General features: G+C 37.1%; 1 protein-coding gene across 1 annotated transcript in view; it reads left to right on the top strand.

Moving 5' to 3' along the window:
• LOC110033173 overlaps positions 1–11,436 on the top strand; it is a 118,122-nt gene that overhangs the window by 62,009 nt on the left and 44,677 nt on the right. Inside the window, exon 6 of the mRNA XM_020737076.1 lies at positions 1,690–1,751. Within this exon, the coding sequence (XP_020592735.1) occupies positions 1,690–1,751 (62 nt within the window). The remainder of the gene's footprint in view (positions 1–1,689; positions 1,752–11,436) is intronic.

Genomic DNA, 11,436 nt, shown 5'->3' with positions numbered 1-11,436 from the left:
CGAGAATGATTAGGTGGATAAGTGGCTTTACATTTAGAGACAAAATGCGAAATGAATATATCCACGATAGGGCTGGTGTAGCTTCTGTGACGGACAAAATTAGAGAAAGTCCTCTCAGATGGTTTGGACACATTAAGCGTCGATCATCTGATGATCCGATTAGGAGAGTAGATGTTTTAGATTCGACATGTGTTAAGAAAGGCAGAGGTAGACCTAGGAAGACTTGGGCTTATTGTATAAAAAAATGATCTTAATTTACTAGAACTAAGTGAAATTATGACACTAAATAGAATGCAATGGAGAAAAAAGATTCATGTAGCCGACCCCATGTCGTGGGATTAAGGCTTTATTGTTGTTTTTGTAGTTGTAGTTGTTGTTGTTGACTTAAAAGTGTTTTTAAACATAAATATACCACTCCAATACCTTCCCATTTCGTTCCCACGTCTTCCTTTCCCCCCTTCCCCAAATCATGAAATGGACTTTCCGTAGAGCGTAGCTTTCAGTTCGACAGTCCCGTGGCTGTTCCCGTAGAACTAAATCAACAGGGAACATGTGGAATGCTTGAATTTGTGGAAAATGTGAAAATGAGAAATGTTTGAAACGAAAGACATATCTCAAATATCTTAAAACAAGGTTTCCTACTCACAGATTTCTCTTTGACCTCTTTGAGCTCTGAAATGCCATGTGTGGCCTTCTGTCGATTGCTTAGGTCGCATGTGTTACAGGAACCGAGCAGCAATTCTTGCATGAGGGAAAAATTAGGAGAGGGGAAGTGGGGATTGTGGCATTTAACTTGGATTTCAATAAACCCCAACTATTCGATCACTTCTGCCACTGCATGCCAAGAAAAATGTGGAGAAGTCAGTAATGAACATTAATGGGGATTATAAAATTTAATTAAGGGATTAATCATGATTAATTAATCTTTTTCTTGTAACAATTTTTATCTCCCCATACATTTAAGCATTGTGCTAATATCAAATTATGGATTTGAAGTGTAGAATTTTATAAAATTAGTTCAGTCGAATTCCAAGAGATGCGAAATTTGTGGTATGTTTTACATGTGCCAAAATTTTATTACTAAAGAAGACCTTTATTGATGAATGAATCCTACTCGAGAACTAGCCTGAGATGTGTTTTATAATAAGAAGCTACTATGAGATGTGTCTGATCATAAGAAGCTACTAAAATATGGAAGATTGATTTTTCTTTTTATTGATTAGGGGTTTTATTTTGTCAATAATTGATCCTGGTCTCAAACCTCAATTCAGAGTTGTTTTAATTTCAATTTACAAAATGTTCAAATACTGCTATTCTCGGCTTTTAAATGATAGTTGAACAACCTATTTAAGCCCATATGTGTTATGGAAAATGCATTGGGGCTTCTAAAGGGCTGGCTTACTTTTTTGGCTTGCCCTGCCTTCTTGATAGCCCTACGTTAACATAATTGTTTAGTATTATTTGAAACTTGCCAAGGCCCTATATAGATTTTTTGTGTAGTTGCCAAACTGTTGGTGTGCATTTTTGTGTGTATTTTGTCCACCTTGAAATGCCTTTTATCTAATTATAAATTTAAATTATACGAACTTGTATGTAGTAGGTATGAAAAGGGTTGGTTGTGATCATATGGGGTTAACTTGGATATCTAGTATATCTAATCATATGAGTTTGTAATTTTTTAATTTGCAGATGATGGTCAAGAGATTGATGGCTTGCCAACTGAAGGTTTAGAAATAACATGCTTTAACTTGGTATGATTGGTATTCTCTAGCTATCTCTCTCTCTCCTGTACTTGCTATATTATTGGTTCTTGCATTCTGTGAGCTATGAACTATTATTATGATTATTAATATTCATTTTCATTGTCACGCTTGGAAAAGAATCAAGAAAATTAAATTTTATTGGGACATTTTTTCTTCTGATTTTTAGGTCTTAAATTTATGAAATTGAAGAAAAAATATGAGAACGGTAGATCTCTTTATCAAGGAGACACTAACTCGAACAATATGGGCAGTAACAACAAACTGAAAAGTACTTTTGCTCAATACTTTAGCAGTCCTTATAGTTGAATCTCACATAGGGCATAGCGCAGTCCATGACGTTTCTTATTTAATTTTCCATGCATTTGTTGTTTGTGTTGTTTACTCTTCTATGGTTGAATGCTAAAATTACTTGAAGGCTTCTCTGACAACAGGGCCATATTAACTTGTCTGTCAGATATTCTTTATCATGATATGGAAATGGTTTTTTTATTGAAAGACTAGTATCTACGACAACGACGACTACAACAATAAGCCTTTATCCCATTGTTTGGTTGACTATATGAATCATTTTTTCTATTATTTTTTATTGTCATATTTTTATTTATTTCTAATAAAATTAAGATCATATATATGCATCATACCCAAGTATTTTTAGGTCTTCCTCTACCTTTCTTAACATAAGTAAAATCTAAAACATCTACTCTCCTAACTTGCATCCAATGGTCGACGTTTAATGTGACAATCCAACTAAGGCGGCTCTCTCCAATCTTATCTATCATTTGAGCTACTCCAATCCTTTCACGAATATATTTGTTTCACATTTTATCTCCAAGTGAAAGACGAGTATCTAGAGCATGATTAATTATAATGACAGAAAATGAAGTAAGAAGTTACTATGCTTGCTTTTAGTGCAAATGAAACAATTCATTTTACATGGACGTAAAAAGTTAAGCATGCATCTATTTGCCTGGATGGGGCATAGTCATTCTATATATGCACACTCTAACAACACACTATAACGATTAAAACAGAAACAACATGTGAATGAACAGCAAATTCTGGCAGCATCTGAGAGCATGAAATTGTAGAAAGTTCAACTTAAAACGTCTTGAGAGCTGTTTCTTTGTAGAAATATTCATTTAAGTTCTTTATGTGATGCAATTCAAGAGTTATAGTTTGCTTTGTGATGGATCTATACTCACTATTTTTTTATCTAACTGTTAGCTTGAAAAGTCATGTCTACAATTGTATCACAAATTTAAGAGGAAAAAGGGTTACATGAGTAGAAAAAGACTTTAATAAAGCTTTAATTGAGACTGGTGCCTCTGAGATAAGTACATTTCTCCTTTTAAACTTCGCGACCTTCTCCACTGTATCCCCTCTTCCTTACTTGCCCTAACCTAGCGACATACATGGCTTTATATAGAGATGTTCTCGCGGGAGGGAGCGGCCTTGTGCTACAATGTTAATGGCGGGAAATGCTCGTGTGAGGATATCTGGCGAATCGTGCTCGGTGTGAGCTGAATGCTGTTAGGAGGTAACATGAGGCTAGAGTGGGGATCAGGTGAGCTACCTCCTTTTAACAAGAACAAACTCATCCTTTAAATGGTGTTGTTGGAGTTACATGCCATCCTTTTCATTTTATCATGCTTCTTATGCTTTAAAATCTTAGGTTCATATCCCGTTTTGAAAAGTTCCCAATTAATTTGTATTTGATAACAAAAAAAAAAACAATAATGGTATATGATTTAAAGTGTACATAAATAGGGGCACCGAATATATGAGCCTTTCCACTAGTGTGGGTTCTTGGGTGCGGTTTGACATCAAGTTCTTTTCTTTGCATTGCTACGAGAATTATTCCTTCTTTTGATCCCGTGACCTTTACGTGCAATTATAGACATCCTAGCCATTGTATCGACCCAATCGTAAACGTACATTAATAATTTTAAACAAGTTGGGCAAGTAGGCCAAATTTGTGACCTCATCAAGAGAATTCCATGACCTAGGCCAACATGAATTTTTTTTTTATATAGCAAATGCTTGGTAAGGGGTTTTGTTTACGGGCATCCTTTTTATAACATATTAATGAAAAGTGCTTTGACAACACGCGATAATAGGCTTCTAATAAAACTTTTTAAATACGGACGAAGGAAGGAACAAACCAGTGCAAACTTACTACAGGGTGGTCCAATAGTAAGTTGCTATCAACATAATGCATTTTAAAAAAAAAAGAAAAACTTTGATATTAAATCAACAATCACGACCAATTTTAAAACAAATAATTAATTTGATCACCATAGGATCCGTTAACCTTGGAAGATTGGACCTTAGACTAAATCGAAGAGCCATTGGCAATATCTCACAGCAACAACATTTGAAGCCTTTGTAGCAACAAAACAACAGCAATGGCACCGATTGCATGCAAAGGCAGCAACAACCAAGGCAAAGAGGCCGGGTAGCGAACAATTAACACCTGACATACGCTATAGAAGAGCAATGGATTATGCTATAGTATGTTGGGCTGGTTGCATTGAAGTCTAGCTATAGTACTCATAATCATGCTTTCACAGGTTGAGGGAGTTAGGTAGTGAGCAAGTGAAGATGAAGAATAAGTGCTAGAGTAATTTGATTGATTTACGGTAGAGTTTGAAGATTCTAAATAAGCAATTTTAGTAGGAATAATTGAATATTGTTTACCTCATTTTCAATGAGGTTTGGGTTTCTTTCTCCTAGGGTCTTAGATCTAGCCTTATGTTCTCCTTGTTTGACTCTCTTAGAGGACTAGTACTGAGACCCACACCATGTAGAACCTCAAACCACTTCTTGACTTATTTTTGTGAAAATCTCACATGAGTAGTGTCAAGTACTCAACTCTTAGTTGCAAGGGCTATGAACTAACGTGTAGATTAAACTCATAGTTGCAAGGGCTATGAACCAAAAATGAGTTCCTATACGATCAGGAGGCATTAAAAATACTTCTTTCGACTTTCACACATATACATTTACACATTTACTCCACTTCCACCACGCACATAGACTACAATTCACACATTCAACATGCATAAACGTAACAACTCACGTCACTGACACACACATTGCTTCGTCATTTAAACCAAAATTAATTTTTAAAATAATCTGTCGGATAATGAAACAGACCGCATGAGCGCGTTCATGACATCGACTTTAGTCAGAAAGGACACTCATATTGCTATGGTTCCGGGCGTGCGCAAATGACTCCAAAATTGATGCAGAAAATTAATTAATTAAAGGATGTGAGTTTAGGTTCGTTCCGGGTTTGAATCGGGCTGAACACGGCTAATCACCTCAGCTCACATGATTTCAAATTTGAAATTTTAAATCTCAGATAAATCTTTTAATCTCTTCTTGATTGAATATAATTAAGTACTTTGATCTTCCAATTAAACCTCCTACATAAATTGAAACCTTATATTTCACCGCCAAATGCCGCATAACGTCTCTTTGGAATTCCCGATATACAAAAATCGCGTCTCCCCCTTTTTAAGCTCTGGGCTCCTCATTCTTCTCCTTCCCCTCTGGACCGAAACATTCGGCCTACCTCTTCCTCATGCTCGAAATGCCAACCTCGACGAGCCCCGTGCGACCAAATCCTCGCCTCTACTTGCTCCTCTCGTTCCTGCCTCCCTCCTCGCGACCCGAGCCACTTCCCTCTCTCGCGCAAACACCCCCCGGACGCCTCGCCTCTCTACATCGAAGCCCCCACACACCTCGCCTCTCTGCACCGAAGCCGCCGCCTTTCTCTCACGCTCTCCCAAAATCCTTCGTCGATTTCCATTCGGCTCTCCTTTCTCTACATCGAAGCACTCGCCTGCTTCGCCTCTCCCATTCGGCTCTTCTTTCCTCTGCACCGAAGCACTTGCTCTCTCACCTTTCCCTCTCGACACCAAAACTCTCTCACGCCAAAATCCTCATTTGGCGGATTCTCTCTTCCCGCGATACTTCCCTTTCCCTCTCTCCTGAATCTCTCGCTCGAATCCCATTCATCCTCGCTAAAAGTTCACCGCCTCTTCCCGTCCAAGGCCCTTGCGATACCTAGCCGCTCTTCACAGCAACCCTGGCCCTAACTTACCTTACGCCATCCTCTCGCGACCGAACCACTCGATGCCGAAGCTCCTCCGACATCCTCTACTGCAATCCTAAGGTAAGTTTGTGTCACTTATTGATAAGCCCTATTTGGAATCTAACAATTAGCTGGCTATTTAAATATTCCTTCATACAAATTAAACTCATCATCACCATTAACCTTGTTCTAATTGCTTTGGTTGGTTTTATGAGCTTCCCTTATCCATTGATACTGCTATTGATATTTTAAAGTTGAGTTATGTTGTCGGTTTTATGTGAGAAAAATACGGGAATGTTATCTGAAATGCACTTTTCTATGTTTAATGGATCTTCTACTTTTACTTTTGGTTATGGCTTGTGGCTCAGCTAAGTACTGCTGTATGATTTCTCATAGTTCACAGCGGTATAATGATTTAAAATTCTCTATTTGAGCAAGAGAAGGGGGATTTACATGTAGATGAATTCTTATGTATTTAAATGCCTAAATTGCAGATTTTGGGTGTTTACATGCCCAAGCTTTCAGATTTTCTTTTATACAAACGAATTCTTATGTATTCACATGCATATATCTCAGATTTTTTTTTTACATGCCTAAGTTTTTTAGATTTGCATAAATAAGATTGGAGTCGTATGTGTTTAGATAGTTAAACTTTCCTACAATTGAACTCTCACTTGCTTACATGCCTAGACATTCAGATAGCCAAACTTACATACAATAGAATTCTTATGCCACCCGATTTTGATGCATTTACTTGCTTAACACAAGGTTCTCATTTGCATACATATATACCGTCCAGTTCTTATGAGTTTACATGTCCCACATTTGGAACTTGAATACTTGCATATGTGACAAAGGAATTCCTTTGCTGCATACTACACATTTTTTGGGGAGGGTTTAAACATATCTTCTTAGGGGTTGTTTCACCCATTGTTTTGGAGAGATGTACGTAGCGTTTAGGTGCTGATTTGCACACTGTTTTGAAGCAGTTTATGTATTGTTTTGGAGCCTTTAAATGCAGATTTTGTGCCCCATTTAAGTGCTTATTTTGAAGCCTTAAACACTATTTTTGGGGCTGTTTACTCACTTTTTTTTTGAGGTTGAATAAGTGCTGATTTTGAAGCCTTTAAATGCATGGTTTTTGGGGCTCTTTACGGGCTTGTTTTGCTGCAGTTTTGGGGTGTTCGGTGACAGATTTGATGCAGTTTTGGGAGCCCTTAAACACTGATTTTGAAGCCTTTAAATGCACAGTTTTTGGGTCCGTTTAGAGGCTTGTGGGCTCCATTTTCTGGGCCCATTTGACGGTTTATGGGCTGCACTTTTTGGGTTCGTTTGGCGGCTTGTGGGCTGCACTTTTTGGGCCCGTTTGACGGTTTATGGGCTGCATTTTTTGGGCTCGTTTGGTAGCTTGAGGGCTGAACTTTTTGTTTCCATTTTGTGCTTTTGGGCTACACTTTTCTGAGTTTATTTTGTGGTTTTTTTACTTCCTTTTTTTGTTGAATTGGAGAACTCTCGGGCCGATCAAAACACCGTTTTGGAATAGATTTAAGCACGCTTCTCGAGGGTCAATTTAATTACAGTTGTTGAAAGAATTTAAATGCTTTTAGGCCGATTCATTTGCTGCTACCCCCCTTGGGTTTGTTAATTTTGGAAGTGGGCCGACCTACTTTCTTTTGTTTTATTTCTTTTGTTAAATTGTTAAGCTAAAATGAGAATTTTGATTTAATTATTTGGAAAGCACTTAAAGATATTTGAGGATTAGTTGGAAAACACTTAATTGAAGGTAAAATACCTTAAATCACCTCAAGCTCAAGTTAAAGTGTATGCTTCCTAAATTTTATAAGCTCACCCTAGGTGGGACTTCATCTACCTAATCTTCAATTGAATGATGAAACTAAACACTTGACCTTAATTCAAAAATTGATTAAACCACTAAACATGAGAATACACCAAGATGTGGTTTATGAATTCCTTAACTAAATCAAATAGTGAAATTTCTACCATGACTTAACTTACAGTGAAACCCAATGCTTTGGGAGTGAGCTTGAACCTTACATTCAAATTCTTCTGACAATTGGAGACATTTTTAATATCACATATAAATCACCTACTCCTATACGTGACATCGTGTTTTGTTTTATTCTTTTTTTCCCATGATTTGCTTAGATTTTCTATTATCAGTATTTAAGTTTTCCTGCACATTACTATGTTATGTTTATTGCACTAACATTTTTGCAGCAGTAGCAAAGACCCAAATGATGAAACTAAACATTTGACCTTAATTCAAAAATTCATTAAACCGCTAAAAACGAGAATACACCAAGATGTGGTTTATGACTTCCTTAATTAAATCAACTAGTGAAATTTCTACCATGAATTAACCTACAGTAAAACCCAATGCTGTGGGAGCGAGCTTGAACCTTACACTCAAATTTTTCTGACAATTGGAGACATTTTTAATGTCACATTTAAATCACCTACTCCTAATCCTTTATACGTGACATCGTGTTTTGTTTTACTCTTTTTTTTCCCATGATTTGTTTAGATTTTCTATTAGCAGTATATAAGTTTTCCTGCACATTACTATGTTATGTTAGTGCACTAACATTCTGCAGCAGTAGCAAAGACCCAAGTACACAGTTTATTTTATGTTTATAGCGTTTTACTACATTTTTTTTATTACCTTTCCTGTACTTTACTCTTCTCTTTATTGCATTATTTATTTTACAAAATTTGTTGAACCCCTAGGGTAGAGAACAGTAGGGCACATGTTAGGAGGTACCTTACGACAAACCCTCAGACTTAACCACTACACGTACACTTAAACCTTATTACCATAACTGCTATGACATGGAGCTCGGAGCAAATTTCGTGGGCAGCACAACGAGGAGCGTGAAGCAAGATACAAGCGGAGGTGCTCAACGTTCTACAACAGAAAAATTGATCTACATCAACTAAACTATTCTGTAGAATTAAACAAGTCATATGACTTCGAGGTGGCTCGCCCGACGCAACATAAATCCTTACATCCTCTTTAGGCTTCTGTGCAACCATGTTGTGCAGCGTAGATCCTAACCCTCCATAGGTTCTGAAGTTCTTTTTCGGTACAATATAAACCCTTTTATCGCCACGGGCTATTTGCATAATTGGGTATTATGCAAGTTTAAGTCCTAAATAATAAAATTGACAGAATTGAACACTTAGATAACATTGTCTCCAAAACGCAACCACATGATAGAATAGCTTGAGAAGTCACTGAGAGTTCTCCTCATGATTTGTGACGTCCCCCAGCATTTCGTTTAGACTCCTAAAATAACTGCTTCTATTTGGTTCTTTCCCACTTGATTTTCTGCATCCTTCCATGAAAACCTAAAACCTTAAATTCTTGAAGACTAGCATTTTTAATCAATATCGAGAGTTTTCTCAAGTAACGTCAGTCATTTGAGATGTAATTAGCTATAGGGGCTTGCCGCTATAGAGAACTTGAAACTTAGGTAAAATAAACCATACCTAATCTTTATATTAGGTAGGGGGACTTGTCGGTCACACATAAAATGTTCGCAGGCCAAATGAAAGTCACGATCTTTTATTTTGCATGATTGGGTTCATCGTCTAGGTATACAATTATCTTTTGGGAAGGTGTATTATTCGAGGTATCAGATACGATTATGCGAACTATTAGACGAATGAGATCCATTCGGTCTCATTTTTCAAAATTAAAACACACTATTTAAAAAAAAAATCATATACCCTTTTATATTAAATTAAACTTAAAAATTATTTTCAAAATTAAAAAGTTGACCGACAAATATTGTTATAAAATAACAATTTTGGGATGATTAAACTTAAAAGATAATTCCTGTATGAATTATCCTAATTATGGATATTAACTTTAAATAAAGGCTTTTCCCAGCAGTTAGAAAATTTAGAATGATCCTTATTTGTTTTGATAATTTCGCTCTTGATCAAAGCATAAAAAATTAAAAAGTTAAAAAGTAATAATGATAAGAAGATTTTGATTCAATCATTTATTTTCTAGAGCCTTAGATCTCTTTTGTATGGTTTCCGATTACTGATTAGCTCATCCTTATGACTTATGACAATTTCCTTTTCTTTCTCAACTATGTGATTTGAGCATTATCATCGTTAATAGTTTTCATGGATAAATGAGGTTGACAACAATTTCTTTGAGCTTTTCAAGATCTAAAGGTCATAAAGATCTATTCCTTGGATGATGGCTCTTGCCATTTGGACAATTTAAATCATGTGAAATCATAACTTTAGGTGGAAGAGGGATAAGTTTCTAATGTCTTGGCTTTACAACATTTTTATATTTAGCAACTAATACTTTTAAATTTTTCTATAAGATAATAGAATATATATATGCGACTTAAATAGGGTGTGGGGCCGCTTTTTTGCGGCTTCGCGACCCCGAGTCGCGAAAAAAATTTGTTTGGCTCGGAGCTTCGCGGCAAAAGAAAGTTAAAGCGGAGGAGAAGCGGAAAGCGGTCTCCTCCCCGAGGCACAACTTTCGCAGGGTGAAAAGGCTTGTTTTGCCTCTCGCAAAAAACCCTCGTCCCGCCCTCTTCTTCCTCCGAATCCCGCGGATCGCCCTCCCGCGTGCGAACTTCCTCTCAATCTCGAATCCCGTGGATCGCCCTCCCGCGCGCGACCGGATTCTTCTTCCCCTCTCTTCTTCCTCGTCCAGGACCGCAGCCCTCCCCGCTCTTCTTCCGCGTTCTTCTTCCCCGCTCGTCTTCCTCGACCAGCACCGCAGCCCATTCTTCTTCCCCGCGTTCTTCTTCCCCTCTCTTCTTCCTCAACCAAGATCGCAGCTTCCCCCGCATTCTTCTTCCCCGCTCTTCTTCCTCGGCCAGGACCGCAGCCCGTTCTTCTTCCTCGCTCTTTCGCGAGTATATGATCAATTTGTTTTTATTTATTTATTTTTGCCTTAGTACATAAGGATTGAGTGGTATGGATGTGAATACCCCTTCTTTTAATCAATCCTTTGCAACTGTTTCTAGCATTGCAGTTTATCATTATGGTACTTTTACATTGGTTGTTTCTGTATACATTTTCTGAAAGCATTTTCATTTAGAAATCCTTACAGGTTATAAGGCAGTTATGGAAACAAGTAATTAGCAGAAGCAATGACTGCATGTTTTTATGAACATTACATTTTTTTGGGAAATTTGCATTCATATCTCAGAAGAATGTTTAGAATTGAAATGGGAAAGTGTTTATTATATTTTTCAGAAGCAATAGCTGCATGTTTTTATAGCAATGGCTGACGGTGGACTTCACTGTTCTGTTGAAAATTGTAGATGGCAGCTGAGAGGCAGCTTTCAGTAGCCCATTGGTTGGCAATATATGCGGTTGAAGCCTGTCTTGGTTTCTTTTATGTTTTCAGATGATTCACATATGATCTATCAAAGGATGTTGGAGCCCTTTAAGTGTTTAGATTAACTGCTTCACCCTGCAAAGGAATTATATTACATAAATGCAATTGAATTCTCAGACAATTATTGATCTATAATCTAAACTTTGATCTTTATTATAAATGTTTTAGAATTC

This window comes from Phalaenopsis equestris, unplaced genomic scaffold (genome assembly GCF_001263595.1).
Source record: "Phalaenopsis equestris unplaced genomic scaffold, ASM126359v1 Scaffold001107, whole genome shotgun sequence".
Taxonomy (NCBI): domain Eukaryota; kingdom Viridiplantae; phylum Streptophyta; class Magnoliopsida; order Asparagales; family Orchidaceae; genus Phalaenopsis; species Phalaenopsis equestris.
Note: the sequence above shows the minus strand (reverse complement) of the source record. Positions and strands in the feature narration are given on the sequence as shown.